This window comes from Lissotriton helveticus, chromosome 3_1 (assembly GCF_964261635.1).
Source record: "Lissotriton helveticus chromosome 3_1, aLisHel1.1, whole genome shotgun sequence".
NCBI lineage: Eukaryota > Metazoa > Chordata > Amphibia > Caudata > Salamandridae > Lissotriton > Lissotriton helveticus.
In genome coordinates, this window is record NC_136061.1 from 1579826679 (window position 1) to 1579842984 (window position 16306).

A 16306-nucleotide genomic window follows, 5' to 3' on the forward strand; every position below is an offset into this window, starting at 1 on the left:
TGTTGAGGCGCTGCACTAGGGTGCGGTGGCAGACAGTGTCGAATGCTGCGGAGAGGTCTAGGAGGATGAGGGCCGCTGTTTCTCCGTTGTCCATCAGGGCTCGGATGTCGTCGGTGGCAGCGATGAGGGCGGTCTCGGTGCTGTGGTTGGCCCGGAAGCCTGACTGAGATGGGTCGAGGGATCCAGTCGTCTCGAGGAAGGCTGCCAGTTGCTTGTTGACGGTCTTCTCGATGACTTTGGCTGGGAACGGGAGGAGCGAGATGGGGCGGTAATTCTTGAGTTCGGTGGGGTCCGCTGTAGGTTTCTTTAGCAGGGCGCTGAGTTCTGCGTGCTTCCAGCTCTCTGGGAAGGTGGCGGTGTCGAAGGAGGTGTTGATGATGTCCCGCAGGTGGGGTGCGAAGACAGCGTTGGCCTTGTTGAAGACGTGGTGAGGGCAGGGGTCGGTTGGAGATCCGGAGTGGATGGAGTTCATCATGCGGACGGTGTCTTCGGTGCTGATCGGAGTCCAGGCGCGGATGGTGGTGGTGGGGGGCGGTGGTTCGGTCATGGCGAGCGTCGGTTGAGCGCTGAAGCTGTTGTGTATGTCCGCGATCTTGTTGTGGAAGTAGGAGGCGAGGGAGTTGCAGAGGTCTTGCAATGGGGTGATGTCGTTGTTTCCGGCGTTGGGGTCGGAGAGCTCTTTCACGATGTTGAAGACTTCCTTGCAGTTGTGTGCGTTGTTGTCCAGCCGGTCCTTGTATGCAGTTTTCTTGGTGGCGCGGATCAGTTGGTGGTGTTTCCGGGTGGCAAGCTTGAGGGTGGTCATGTTGTCCGGTGTTGGTTCCCTTCTCCAGGCTTTCTCGAGGGCTCGGCAGTTCTTCTTGGAGCTCTTGAGTTCGTCGGTGAACCATGGGGCCTTCTTGCTGCCGGGTCTGCTGGGTGGGGTCCTCAGTGGGGCGAGTTCGTCCGCGCAGCTGCTGATCCACTTCGTGAGGTTGTCGGCGGCCTGGCTGGGGTTCGCTGAGCTGGCGGGAGGGTGCTGGCTCAGGGAGGCGGCGAGCTGGTCGGCTGTGATCTTGTTCCAGTTTCTTCGAGCAACCGGTTGCTGGTGGTGGTGGATCGTCGTTTTTTTGAAGGTGAAGTGGACGCAGCTGTGGTCCGTCCAGTGGAGTCTAGTGGCGTGGCTGAAGGCGATTTCTTTGCTGGATGAGAAGACGGCGTCGAGTGTGTGTCCGGCGAGGTGGGTGGGGGTGGACACCAGCTGCTTGAGTCCGAGGTTGGCGAGGTTGGCGAGCAGGGTGATGGTGTTTCGGTCGTTGTTGTTCTCCAGGTGGAAGTTGAGGTCCCCCAGGAGGATGTAGTCAGCGGAGGGGAGGGCATGTGGGCGGACGAAGTCGGCGATGTCCTCGCTGAAATGAGTGCAGGGTCCCGGGGGTCGGTAGATCAGGGTGCCTCGGAGGGTGGTGTTCGGGTTGGTCCGGATCTGGAAGTGCAGGTGTTCGGCGGTTGTCAGGGTGTCGTCGGTGTTGGTCGTGATGTGGATGGTGTCCCTGTGGACGATGGCGATGCCTCCTCCCGTCTGTTTGATGTGATCTTGTATCCGTCCGGGATGGCAATGGCGATGTCGGGTGCTGAGGAGTCGTTCATCCATGTTTCCGTGAGGAAGGCAACGTCAGGAGCTGTGGTGTCGAGGAGGTTCCAGAGTTCGATGGCGTGTCTGTGGACGGAGCGGGTGTTGAGCAGGATGCACTTGAGGTGGTTGCTGCTGGTGTTCGGCTTGGCGGGTGCTGGTGCGAGGCAGGTCCGGATGCAGGTGAACTTGCAGGCGTGGCAGCTGAAGGGTCCGTGGGTCTGCTTCGGAGTGGCTCGGTAGCATCTGTGGGTCCCGCCGGAGTTGAGTGCGATGAGTGTTGCGGCGTCGTAGGACAGTCGGGTCGTCTTCCGTCGGTGGGGGCCAGGGGTCCTGGCACTGGGCGCGGTCCAGGCGCGGACGGGCGCAGACGGGCTTACCTTTGGCGCGCCTTCGGCGCGCAATCGGCGCGCCCGCTGCGCGTGATCGCTGCGCGTTCGCACGGTCGCCATATATGGCGAAGTGCGAGGGAGGGCGGAGCAGCTGGGAGGCGGGAGCGGGGAGGGTACAGAAAGAAAGGGGGCGTGGTTAGCGGCGGTGGCGGGAAGCGGGGAGCGGGTGGGAGGAGACCGGGGGGAGCGAGAATCAGGCGACAGAACAGTTAAACAACAAACAATAATACAATTTCACAAAGCAAGGCAATACAAATGAGCAAAGGCTCTTAAGCAGAGGGGGACACAGCAAAAACGGCAGCAGGTCAGGCGAGCACAGCGAGACCACGCCGCTCGGTGGTAGGGGGCGTGGTCACACGGCGGCGGCCGAGGCAGACGAGGCAGGCAGGCGGGAAGCGCACGCAGCAGCTGGTGGCCGTGCGGCGCGGGGGGTGACCTAAACATCATTACGGAAAGGCTAATCCAGTCACGTGCTTTTGTTTTAGTAAACTGTGTAATCTTGTTTAATTAAAGTGAACCAGGATTACAGATCCTACAAAGTAAAGGGATGTTTAAAAAAATCCAAGGTTAGAGTCCTGTCTTGCAGGTTACAAGAAGTCATTCAAATCCCGTATAAATAGGCCACGTATGAAACTGCATGAATGCCTTAGCCATGCCTCTGAGCACCATAAGTGGTGGGCATGGTGAAAAAAGCAGGCTCATTAGATCAGGTGTTCGTAATCAACCCAGCTGCCCACCTTTCCAAAATTCGGAACTGGTGAATAAGCCACGTGATTAGTTTGCGGAACCCTCTTAACATGGTTACCATTGCTGGGGAAACCACTTCCTTTGTAACTATACTACACCTGACACTGTAAAGCCAATGTCCTGATCACAAAGTAGATGTTATTGTGTGTAGAATTTATTAAATGTGCCTTATAATGTGTGTTATGGTTATTGTATAATTATGTACTGTAGTGCTTCTTAACTACTTATGCAATTATAGTTTATTTCACTCTACCTTACCCTTACGTTGTGGTCTCCCTTCCTTTGTTCCCCTTCCCAATTGTGATTTATTTCATTGTTTTTGAATTGTTCCCCTTTTTCTAATAATCTCCAGTTGAGACATTGTTTTTGTTGCCTACTTCGCCCAGTCTCACCTGGGTTAACGGGCCTGACTCCTGTTAATTGTTACTCTGATAGTTAGCCTGAGGCATGGACCTCAACCATGCAGTTTTGGGGAGGGGTTGCAGTCCATGTGCCTCATTATAAGGCGGGAGGCCATGGCATCTAAATTTGAATATTTTACAAACAAATCCAGCCCAATTAGGCAATGAGAATCATTCAATAATGGAGCACGAGGCCAGCTGCCTGTCCCACCCAGTTGATGTATATCTAGTTTGTGTTGACAAAAAGACATGCAGTCACAATTCTATGACCTAATTCCCCCACCCCTTACCCGGCTAAGTATGTGCGGTTAGGAACAGGACGTATACCTACTGGTCGGCATAATTTAGTAACAAGACCTTCCCCCAACTCGTGATTGAAGCTGTAGCTGGATTTGTTGGCTAGCACTGCTTTATTCAAAGATGAGGAGAATTGTGAACTCAGAGGTCACATACGTTTTCTTTGCAGTGGTGTAACACAGGCCCCTGCAACCACGGCGTTGGGGAGGGGGTTGAGAAGCAGGGGGCCCCCTCAGCACACTACTCTGGCCTGAGAGCTCCGGATTAAATCCGGAGCAGTGGCCCCTCCATAAACCTCGGGAGGGGGGTTGCAGGGGGGTGGGGGGGGGGTCAAGTTTCGTTACGCCTCTGATTCTTTGGCTTTCACAAGGCCCATCACAAGCCTGGCAGAGTATTAATGATCCATTTCCAACCCTTATGAAAGGCGCTTTGAGTTTTTGTTTTCGATATTTAAACTAACACAGTGGAATCTGTATCCGACTTGAAAGATTTCTGTGAAAAGGATTTGATACTGAGAGCTCATTTCAAATGTACTACAATCTACATTCTGATGCATATGCCCAGGGCTGTTTTTTTCCCTTTCGAACTGGAAATTCTGCATAAAATCTTCTCATAAGGGAGGGAGCGAAATGGCTGCTTTTACTTCTTATTTTTATTTTAGCAGGTTGAGTAAACTTTACGGTTTATTTAACTGTTTCTGATTTATTTTATTACATTAATCATTATTTCACCACGTTTCACTAGTTCGGTGTCGTAATGAAATATCCTCTTAATTTGGTGGCATGAACCTTGATTCCTCTCTGGTAAACACCCAAAAGATGTTACCCCATGCAATCATATTGGATACAGTCATTTATTATAATTGTGCCACAAAATAATACATAGCACTGCCAAATAGAATTGGCGGTGTGACTATGTATTCAAGTCAATTACTTACCTAATCTGAACATAGTTAGGAGGTTCCATCACGGCTGTCCCCGTGTTTACAATAATGTTTTGTTTTTCCCTTGCTAGGATGGGTCTTTAAGCTACAGATGAACACACATCAAAGCTAAAACAAGGAATGGTAGAGCATATTAGTGAAATGACACAATGAGATATGATTTATTTGACATTTAAAAAAAATATGATTTCTTCAGTTCTGTTTAGAGAGCAGCAACCAACCTTCAGTATAAAAGATAAATGAGACGTGCAAATGAAATAAACTGAGAACTACTGATGCATATAATAATCATCAATGAAAATTAAGTGCAGCACTTTGATCATTCTCCTGATCGTTTTATTCACTTACTACCCTTGATGTCATGTTGATGCAATTGGGCACAAGAGATGTACGGAACACAAGGGCAAAATTAGGTGGATGTATAGAGCATTGTTTTCAATATACAGTCCAGCTCAAGTTTGTAATCGTGCCTAGCTTCCCCCTTTGTCCTGGCGCCATTAGACGGACCTCTTCGCTGCACGAGATCGGCTGCCTGTCCTACCCACTGATTGCAAAACCAGACTGCATTACCCAAAAGCTATTTCAGTGACTTAACTCTCCACGTCCCACTAGGGTGCAGTATGTGTACCGAGTCAGCAATTACTTGGCCTAACTCGTGATTGAAACAGTTGCTGTGTTTTTTCTGGCTCGCCTCACTTTGCTCAAAGCAAAGGAGCATTGTAAACGGAGTGGTTACATAAGCTCCATTTGGCTGCCTCCACTATAAAAGGCGCTGTATGAGATACAATTTCCTCATTTTGTTCCAGATATTGAAGCTATGGAATCCGTATCCGACTTAAAAGATTTGTATCAGAAGGAGTTTGATACAGAGAGATTTTTTCAAACCTACTACAATCCAAACTCTGAAGAATATGTCGAATATCCCATTTTGACCTTCATACTGGAAAATCTACATAAAACGTTCTCATCAGGCAAGTAGCAAAATGAATGCATTGATTTTGCAATTTTATTTTAGCAGGTGAATGTGTGCACGTGAATGCGACATTTTATTTAATTGTTTCAGAGTTATAGTGTGCGCACAACTTGACACTTTTTCTCTCCACCCAGCTCCACTTCCCATCATCCTTCACCGCCCAGGCCCCTGTCATGCCCAAATACGGTACTAAGCCCAAGGAATCACCAGACCAGTTATTAGTGTCCAAGGCGTAGAATTTATTCAAATCAAAACATGAAAATACTCCACCATCTACTAGGAGAGTACCATTATCCTACTTGGATATATATATATATATATATATATATATATTCACTGAAAAAACCATAGGTTATAGACCATATATAGTTAGGAATTAGCATTTACAAAACCTTGAAAATTCACTGAAAAAACAATAGGTTATAGACCATATATCGTTAGGAATTAGCATTTAAAAAACCTTATTTTACTCACACAAAACCATTGAAATTCCATATATAGTTAGTTGCACTAACTATATATCGCGCACCCGCAATCCACTGCTGATGATGTCACATATTACATCATTCATGATATGGTCAGTGACATCACTGATGACATCACTGATGACATCTCAAATGACATCACTGATGACATCACTGATGACATCACTGATGACAACATCCAGTGACTGTATGTTTCTGTAAAGTTAAAATGTGTCTTACATATTGAAGAATGAGTGGAAGTATAAGTGTCTGGACAAAGGATTTAGTAGGTGCATGACTGAATGTATGAGTGAGTGATTAAATGTGTCTCACTGACTGCATGGGTTAGTGACTAAACTGTCTTAATTTGTGCATCATTATGTCTGTTGTTCTGTAAACTGCTGCATGTGTTGATCAGTAGCTATATGATTAACTATATGGGTTACTGATTGATTGTCCAAGTATTTGTATGGGAGACTGAGTGTGTGTGTGGCTGGCTGGGAGGTGTGTGACTGTGCAGATCAATGTGTACTTGTATCAATGATTGTATAAGAAGGTAAGTATGTGTTAGTATATGTTTGAAAATGTAAGGTGCTCTATGTTTAACTGTATAGACAAGAAAATGGAAGTGTCATTGATTCTTTACAGGACTGACTAGGTGTGTGAGTAACTCCATGGATGAGTGGCAGAGTGTGAGTGTCTGTATAGGTGTATGAGTGCATATGATAGTGTTGTAAAGATGAGTGATTGTATGTATGAATGATTGTATGGGTGAATGAGTGAATGTGCGTGTAGACATAGGAATCAGTGAGTGCGTATGTAGTAACTAGTATTGGTGTGCCAATGGTTTCAAAAATTATACTCTGTATTTAACACTGGGTGAAACAGAGGTTATATTAAAATGTGAGGAGATGCATTGTATTGTCACATGAATGATATCATCAGTGATGTGGTCATTGATGTCAAATGAGATGTCATCAGTGATGTCATCAGTGATGTCATTTGAGATGTCATCAGTGATGTCATCAGTGATGTCACTGACCATGTCATGAATGATGTAATATGAGACATCATCAGCAGTGGATTGCGGGTGCGCGATATATAGTTAGTGCAACTAACTATATATGGAATTTCAATGGTTTTGTGTGAGTAAAATAAGGTTTTTTAAATGCTAATTCCTAACGATATATGGTCTATAACCTATGGTTTTTTCAGTGAATTTTCAAGGTTTTGTAAATGCTAATTCCTAACTATATATGGTCTATAACCTATGGTTTTTTCAGTGAATTTCAATGGTTTTTTAATAGCAAATATCATAAGCTGTCGAATGTCAAGTACGTGGTAAGTAAAAACATTTTCGTGTTTATGCACACTGATCTGCTTTGAATGCTGCCCCCCCCCTCATTTCTATTAGGAGTACTCTCTCTTTGCAGATAGTGAAATGTAGTTAACGCAGGCCTTTGCCCCCGTTGTAATACGTCGTGCCTGCTTCTCTCTCCATTTGATTGATTGTTATCCAAGCATTTACTGTTTTAGAATTGGTTCTCTTTGGTTCATTCTCTATTTACAAACAAACACAGAGTCGCAATACTCTGTTTAGTCTTTGCAGATAATGAAAAATCGTGTAAAAAAACAAAAGGAATCGAGCAAAATCAGTAGGCCACTAATGGGATCTCTTTTTGACCTCGCTAAAATAGAAACATTAGGAACAACCCCTCATGACAAATACGAAACTAGTCAGATGAACTGAACTCCACACCATGATGGCTGCAATACAGCTCGGCACCGCCACCCACCCCGCCCAAAATAACGATAAAGAGCGGATGCCATGATTGCTCGCGGAATGGCCACGACGGAGCTACGAAATGGTGGTGCTCTCATGCTAACCCCAGCTTCGGTCTGAAACATCCAGAAACACTGTAGACTACCAATTCGATCAGTTCCGGTAGCGCCCCAACGTAACCCGGTAGAGAAGAACTAGCCCTCCCCTCTTTAACTGATGGTTCTTGTTGCCTGTCCCTTCTGTTGTCATTTAACAGAACTATTTAGCCTGCTGAAAGGGGTTGTGTTCCGACCGCTGGTTGGTGGAGACATTTTGACTATATTCTGGACCTGCGTTGTCGCGTAATGCGTCATATGACGCGCCGCGTTAGGGCATCCGGAAGTCATCCGGGGCGCGACGCGCAGCGCGTAACGTAAGCATAACAGGTCATGTGACTTGTTAATAAAACTTTTCATTGGTTCATTTTACTTTTCTTATTCTAATGATGAAAGGCTTGGTCATATGACCTAAAAATTACGCTTTTTATTACTTCCGAACATTATTTTTTCTTAAATATATATTATAATGTTCCAGGCTAATGTACTTTCCCGGAAAATTTACAACTGTCCTGCAAGTAAAATATATTCTTTTTTCGAGAAAAAGGGCGTTTCTTCGTCCCATGACGGAGCCGTTGAGCAAAAGAGGGTCGACCTGCTGTCTTAGTCGCCGATACGCCTGAATATGAGATTCTTATCGATCACTTTATGTTGCAGGAGTAGAAAACACAACAGCCCTTGACCATTTATCTTTACTGCGTTCCTGCGTATTATACCTTTTACCCTTTATGTAATTGGTCTGCTTTATTTCACTTGCCTTTTACTGATTCTAAAACAGTGACTATTATTAAAAACTTTACCAATGTATATACTACTACCATGTTTTCTTTTAAAAACCTTTATTGTGAAAATTTCATTATACAAATACGAGCCTATAACCACGTGGGCCGGCCACGGAGCAAACTGTAATCGTATATGATGAGTAGACATTTACACTGTAGAGGAACGTAATGGGCGGGCCATTAGGTTGCAAGAACTAAGGTGTCTAACAGTTGCGGAATCGGTGGACGTACATTTTATAATTAAAATACGACAGGGCCAGTTACAATAAAATTATCTAGATATACATTTGCGGGCAAGTACCATGGGTGACGTTAATTCGAACTTTCAATAGTACAGTAATCAATAACACATCAGAACTTAATATCAATAGAGATGTCGAAATATTCAATCAATTCTCGTCCCCGCCCGCCATGTGCTTCAAAACTGCATACGTATCTCGTGATATCAAGGTTGTGCAACGAGTACACAACAAGGAGTTACGAGTCCCATTTATTCCGGCGCCATTTTGGGCGAGGACGGGCAGGTCCAGGATATAGTCAAAATGTCTCTACCAACCATCGACTATGATGATGTTCATATGCTGTATTTATTAGAGTAACACTCATCTGTCCACATGAAATTAATTTACCACAATCTAAACATGTCATTTTAATCTTTCCAAAGTTCTTCTAAATATTTGGGACCGTTTCACTTGCCTCTGATGCTGTCAGTGCCACTTCTTTGATGAATGTACTGGCAGGTCGGGGGTTCTCCTCCAAATCTCTCTTTTATGCAGCACTATAATTAATTGGTGCCACCTCTCCATATGACGATGCATGGTATAGTTACCATAACTATATTTTTTTTCGGTTCCTCTGGAGAGTACATCGTGGCAGATGAAGCGTGTAACGTACCGGGCATTTACCTTTTTTTGCATGTAGAGGAAAGGAAAAAAATTTGAGCGTCCGAGTTCTAAGGTGTCCCAGGGCCATTTTAGTGGACCAGGCCCCAATCCAAAGAACAGGCCGCCATTTTGAGAGTCCTGTTGCAGCCGCCTGTCGCTGTAGCATCAAGAGCGGCCGAAACTCAGCTAAATGGCAACTGAAACGGTAAAGGGGCGCCCCACTACAGCAGACGAGCCTCCACCTAGGAAGGCCCGTTCACGCCGCCTCCCCCCCCCCCCTTTGGGCACCCCACGCCGTTATTCGGAGCAGTATTGTAGGATGGCCACACCAGTGCGGCAACTTGCTAGACATCACCTCGGTGGTAACCGAATCTCAGCGCCTTGTGGTGTCTTCTATTCAGAAAATATTGTTGCGCTGCCTTTGGCCCCATTCGCACATCGGTCCGCTACTGACGCCACCTCACAGGCCAACGGGGCGCCCCACGCCTACTTTCAGCATTGTAGGATGGCCACACCAGTACGGCAACTTGCTAGACACCACCTCGGTGCCATCCGGATCTTGGCATCTCAGCGCCTTGTGGTGTCTTCTAGTCAGAAAATATTGTTGCGCTGCCTTTGGCCCCATTCGCACATCGGTCCGCTACTGACGCCATCTCACAGGCTAATGGGGCGCCCCACACCGACTTTCAGCATTGTAGGATGGCCACACCAGTACAGCAACTTGCTAGACACCACCTCGGTGCCATCCGGATCTTGGCATCTCAGCGCCTAGTGGTGTCTTCTATTCAGAAAATATTGTTGAGCTGCCTTTGGCCCCATTCGCACATCGGTCCGCTACTGACACCATCTCACAGGCCAACGGGGCGCCCCACGCCGACTTTTACCATTGTAGGATGGCCACACCAGTGCGGCAACTTGCTAGACACCACCTCGGTGCCATCCGGATCTTGGCATCTCAGCGCCTTGTGGTGTCTTCTATTCAGAAAATATTGTTGCGCTGCCTTTGGCCCCATTCGCACATCGGTCCGCTACTGACGCCATCTCACAGGCCAACGGGGCGCCCCACGCAGACTTTCAACACTGTAGGATGGCCACACCAGTGCGGCAACTTACTAGACACCACCTCGGTGCCATCCGGATCTTGGCGCGTTGTGCTGCCTTCGGCCTATTCGCACATCGGTCCGCTACTGACGCGAACTCACAGGCCAACGGGGCGCCCCACGCCGACTTTCAGCATTGTAGGATGGCCACACCAGTGCTGCAACTTGCTGGACACCACCTCGGTGCCATCCGGATCTTGGCGCGTTGTGTTGCCTTCGGCCTATTCGCACATCGGTCCGCTACTGACGCCGCCTCACGTGCCAACGTATTTTCTCCGCATTTTATCCCCTATGCCGCATAACAGGTCATGTGACTTGTTTATAAAACTTTTCATTGGTTCATTTTACTTTTGGTTTCCTAATGATGGAAGGCTTGATCATATGACCTAAAAATAACACTTTTCATTGGATGAAAACTTTTTTTTTTTCCCAAACGATGAAAGCCCCACCTTGTTTCTGGATGTTTCAGACTGAAGCTGGCGTCAGCATGAAAGCACCACCATCTCGTGGCTCCGTCGTGGTCATTCCGCGAGCAATCATGGCAGCCGCTCCCCACCAGAAGCCTGCAGGAGTCGGGGGCCCCCAAAACTTTTGTTGAATCCTCAAGGCGGAGGGGACGCTTTCGAGAATGGGGTCCAAGACCTAGCAGACAAGCGTCCGATTTCCAAGATGTCCCAGGGCCATTTCAGTGGACCAGGCCCAAAAAGGAAAGAGCCTGCTGCCATTTTGAGAGTCCTGTGACAGCCGCCTATCGCTGCACCGCAAGAGTGGGCGCAACTCAGCTGAATTGCGGCTTTTGACACAGTGGACCAAAAGCTGACGGAATGGCAACTGAAACGGTAAAGGGGCGCCCCACTACAGCAGACGAGACTCCACCTGGAGAGGCCCGTTCACGCCGCCTCCCCCCCCCCCGGGGCGCCCCACGCCGTTATTCGGAGGGCGGCAACTTACTGGACATCACCTTGGTGCCATCGTTCTGCTGCCTTGGAACTATTCGCACAACAGACCGCTACTGACGACCCACCCCCCGCGACGCCCCACGCCGGATACCAAAATCAGTGCGGCACCCAGACAACATCACCTGGGTGACGTCCAGAAATCTGGACGTTGTGCTGCGTTGGGACTATTCGCACAACCGACCGCTACTTCCTTCTTTTTCCCTAAAAATGTTTAAATGTTTTTACTGTTTTTGTTTTGTTGTATATATTTATAAGTTATTAAAGTTTTATAATCCTACTACTTTGTTGGAGTGCTATATATTTTTAATGTGACACATAATTGTAAAAACTTTGATGTACAAAGAGTCATCCCTGGAATCTTCCGCTTCAGGCTCGGTCCCCTCCCCAATCACAATACAGGATGGTTTTCAGATAGTAGGAACGCGTGTGCTGTGACGGATCTCATCGAGTGTGGGCCTTGATCTACTATAACTCCTTTGAAGAGCGGTGATTCTTTACAGCTGGGGCCATAAACTACATCTGCAGGACTAGCTGATAGCCAAGGACCGGCCTGGACAATCGGACACAGAGGAAAAGGAGTGTCAGAGGGTGCGGTAGTGAATAGGGCGAAAGGGAGGTGTCGGGCGGGCACAGGGTGTGATTCTCAGGGAAGAGCAGCGCAGATGGGGGGAGGTTTATTACCCATGCATAAGACAGAGAGCGGGGGTGACCAGTGCCTGAGGGAGATGCTTGCGAGGGTGGGGAGCCATGCTAAGGATCGACAGCGTGCAGAGAGTGGGTCTGGTCAAGGCATCTAAAATGACTGCCGTGCACGACAAAAGTGTGGCATTTGAAAAAAGGCAAGATGGCGCAGACAATGTTTTTCAACACTTCCTGATTTCCTTCGAATCGAACGTTAACAGACGTTGGGGCATATTACCAAAGTTAAGCGATATTTATCCCTAACGATGCTTAGCAACAAATTTTTTACCGCTAAGCATCCTCAGAAATTATCGCAGATAAACCTTGCTATTATCAACGTTTATCGCAAATGCGATAAAAAACCACCGCAATGCATTTATATCGCTGAAAAGTCAGCGATATTCATGCATTACCGAGCTAATGCTCTTAGCCATGTTATCCACCTCCCATTGGATAACATGGCTAAGAACTGCTCAGGGCAGGTGTTACTTTTTGGAGATATTCGCGCTTAGCGCGAATATCTCCAAAAGTTGGTAATAGGAGATAGCGATGTTAGCGACTCTTTCCAGTCGCTAACATCTTGGCATGCCCACTTTGCATGTCATTAGTGATAAATATCACTGACATGCAAAGTGGAGCCCAAGATGGTCGCTATCTCCTACTAGCGGTCGCTAACTGGTGTTAGCAACAGCTAGGTAATACAGAGATAATTTTATCTCCGCGAAGCGGAGCGCTGTTACAGATATATATCTTTTTTTGAACGTTAATTTCTCAAAATCCACTGAAGCACATATATTGAGACATAGCAAAGGCACATCGGGCTACCAGTCCCTACAATTTTGCCAAGTTTCGTGCAAATCCATTCAGCCGTTCGATTATTATTTATTTATTTTTTTTGCCCCGCGGGGTCCTTTTAAAACCTCCACACCAAACCTAAGAGGTCAAGGAAGATCAACTATGCCCCCTTATGGTCATTTGCCCCTTTGCTTTGGCCTCCTCTTGTCTCTCGATCCTACTGAGAGACAAGATGGCGGCCGCTACGGACTGTTTGCAATGTTTACAGACGCCGGAGAACCAATCAGCTTCGCAAAGCTCCGTAACGCGAAAAGTACGCGAAGCGGAGCGCTGTTACAGATATATATCTTTTTTTGAACGTTAATTTCTCAAAATCCACTGGAGCACATATATTGAGACCTAGCAAAGGCACATCGGGCTACCAGTCCCTAATTTTTTGCCAAGTTTCGTGCAAATCCATTCAGCCGTTCGATTATTATTATTATTTTTTTTTTTTTGCCCCGCGGGGCCCTTTTAAAACCTCCACATCAAACCTAGGGGGTCAGGGAGGATCTACTATGCCCCCTTATGGTCATTTGCCCCTTCGCTTTGCCCTCCTCTTGTCTCTCGATCCTACCGAGAGACAAGATGGCGGCCGCTACGGACTGTTTGGAATGTTTACAGACGCCGGAGAACCAATCAGCTTCGCTTCACAAGGCTCCGTAACGCGAAAAGTACGCGAACTGGAGCGCTGCCCGGTCCGCTGTTACAGATATATATCTTTTTTTGAACGTTAATTTCTCAAAATCCACTGGAGCACATATATTGAGACCTAGCAAAGGCACATCGGGCTACCAGTCCCTACAATTTTGCCAAGTTTCGTGCAAATCCATTCAGCCGTTCGGGCTAAAAGTGAGGCCAACCGCCCTATGGAAAACTCAATGTTAAAAACACGTTTTGGGACCCCCCTTTTTTCTCGGCCCCCCCTTGACGAACCCCCCCCACATTTTCAGGGGCTGCTCAGAAACAAAATGTTCCATTTTCCTGACAATTTCAGCCAATTCCGTCCACAAACGCCAAAGTTATCAGACATAAAATTTTCAAAAATCCCATAGAGAAAAAATCCTAACTATATATACCTACTGGCGACCGCCAGTAGGTAATATATATATATATATATATATATATATATATATATATATATATATATATATATATAGATGATTACACATAGCATCACACTCCGTATCCTATTTTGATATATATATGATTATCATGGCATCACACTCTCATGTCAGTATCATTGTAAGGCAGTAAGGAATTAAGAATCACTTTACAGTTAATCATTGTATCAAGTTGACCATACACTTGAACGCTCCACTGCGCACATTGCGCCGTCAGGCCCCAATGCGCTACAGCAAACAATTACAAATTGTTGAAAATTACATCTTGAAATCCAGGACACCGCATAGCGCACCGGCCCGCTGGGGATACCTGAACACAGGCAGCCTCCCCAAGATTGACCTCAGTCCATAAGTGGCAGGTTAGGGCAGTAGAGTCAAGGACCACCGTCAGGCCAGTCCCTCCTCCCCACCAACCTAAAGCACACTGCAATTTTACCCCCTCCTGGGGGTCCCTCCAGGCACTGAATCGCTATTGTTGTGTCTGCCCCTTTGTTGTTAACTGTCAGCGTTCCGCCCCCAGACACGCTATACTGCCGGATGGGTGGGTGGTTGTTGACGCTCCTGAAGCTACCTCGAGAGGGTCCCGGGAGACAAAGAGGAGGAGGCCCAAGACGTACCCTCTTAAATAGCCCCCATAAGATTCTGTTTCCTTTTCGTCAGAGGGTCCATCCCTGTTCATAACGTCACCCACAGTCCCCCACCTCTAGCCTACAAGGAGCTCAGCTTGATCCCATGCCGCAACTAAGGGCGCCCCTCCTCTAGTCGTGGGGGGAGCCTGATCATTTCCTTGCAATTACCATTCTTATTTCATCATGTTTCATTACTGCATTTTCATGGACGTAGATTCACAAAATGCTAGGGATTGTGGAAGTGACTTCACATGCCCTTTGACCTTCACTTTCAATCACACATACACATGCTTACACACACACACACATACTTATTCACACATATGCAATACTTATTCACACATATGCACATTTACACATACACACATATTCTGCCTACACACACAGACATTCACACACTCTCTTCCATAAACACACTCAAAACTGCTAGCAGGCACATGACATATATATCTATATATATTTATGAGCATTTTTTTGCTTACCTACGCTGCCAGTGAAAGTCAAATTCCAGCTATTTGTAATGCTATTTTTATTAAAGTAATAGCGAATAATGTGATATTATTCACTAGTAGTATTATAAAAAAAATTGACAAAATACAAGGAGAGAAGTCCCCGTTGACGTTCATAAGGACAAAAAGCTTCTGTTCCTGGCACTGATTTTGCCATTGGGTCGCAAAGACACTGCCATGAGTCACAAGGGGCATGCCAGGGGTCGCAGGTGGGACCTCTGATAATCCCTAATGTCGGCCATATTGTAATTAAATATCCTCTTAATTTTCTGGCTGGATCTTTGATCTGTCTCTGGTTTTCACACAGAAAGAAGTGACCCATGCAACCAGATAGGATACAGTCATTTACTATCATTGTACCAAAAAATAATACATAGCCTTGACAACTGGACTTGGTCATGTGACTTTGTATTCAAATCGATTACCTCATCTGCCCAAATGTTTGGAAGTCCCAAAACGCGGGTTCCATGTTTGCAATAATTTGTATTGTTTTTTGGCCTTGCTAGGATGCGTTGTCGTGTTATAGATGCATACAAATCAATGCTGAAAAAAGAACTTTAGAGCATCTTAATGCAAATACACAGACAGATAATGATATTTTTGGCATTTAGAAAGAAATATGTATCCAGAGCGCTGTTTGAGGGCAGCAGCTAGTATTCAATTACTGTATAAAGGTGAAGGAGATAGAACGATCACATGATATAGACCTTTTCCTGCCAATTCTTAAAATTGCACTTGTGGTTATGAATAAGTGGGGAACCACTAGCTGTCTTCCTGCATGTAATATGTATGGGGGAGCAGATGTGCGAAGCACCAGTACAAACTGCTATGGATATGGGCTCTGATTCACAATAACTTTTATGCAGGCACTTTTTAATAAAGGGCACTAAAAGGGCCATAAACTGCGTATGTGAACACGTGCTGCAACACATGGAAATCACACCTGTGAAAACCCATTCATTTATTAGGTCTCGCTTGCGTTGCAGCTCATGCGCCGCTTGCTTGCGAGATCTATAGTCGTCGGTTTTCTGTCCGGTTTCTTTGAAAGTGGGGTTGGTGACCACCCTGTCTCAGTTAGGCCCGCCCCTTAGGACTCGCCT

The 16306-nt window shown here is 46.5% G+C and overlaps 1 protein-coding gene across 1 annotated transcript in view; it reads left to right on the forward strand.

Annotated features, from left to right (window-relative positions):
* Positions 1–5178: 5178 nt before the first annotated feature.
* Positions 5179–16306, forward strand: part of LOC144823647 (nicotinamide N-methyltransferase-like) — a 159760-nt gene continuing 148632 nt past the window's right edge. The window contains exon 1 of the mRNA XM_078682335.1: positions 5179–5360. Coding sequence (XP_078538461.1) covers positions 5207–5360 — 154 coding nt within the window. The 5' untranslated portion in view covers positions 5179–5206. The remainder of the gene's footprint in view (positions 5361–16306) is intronic.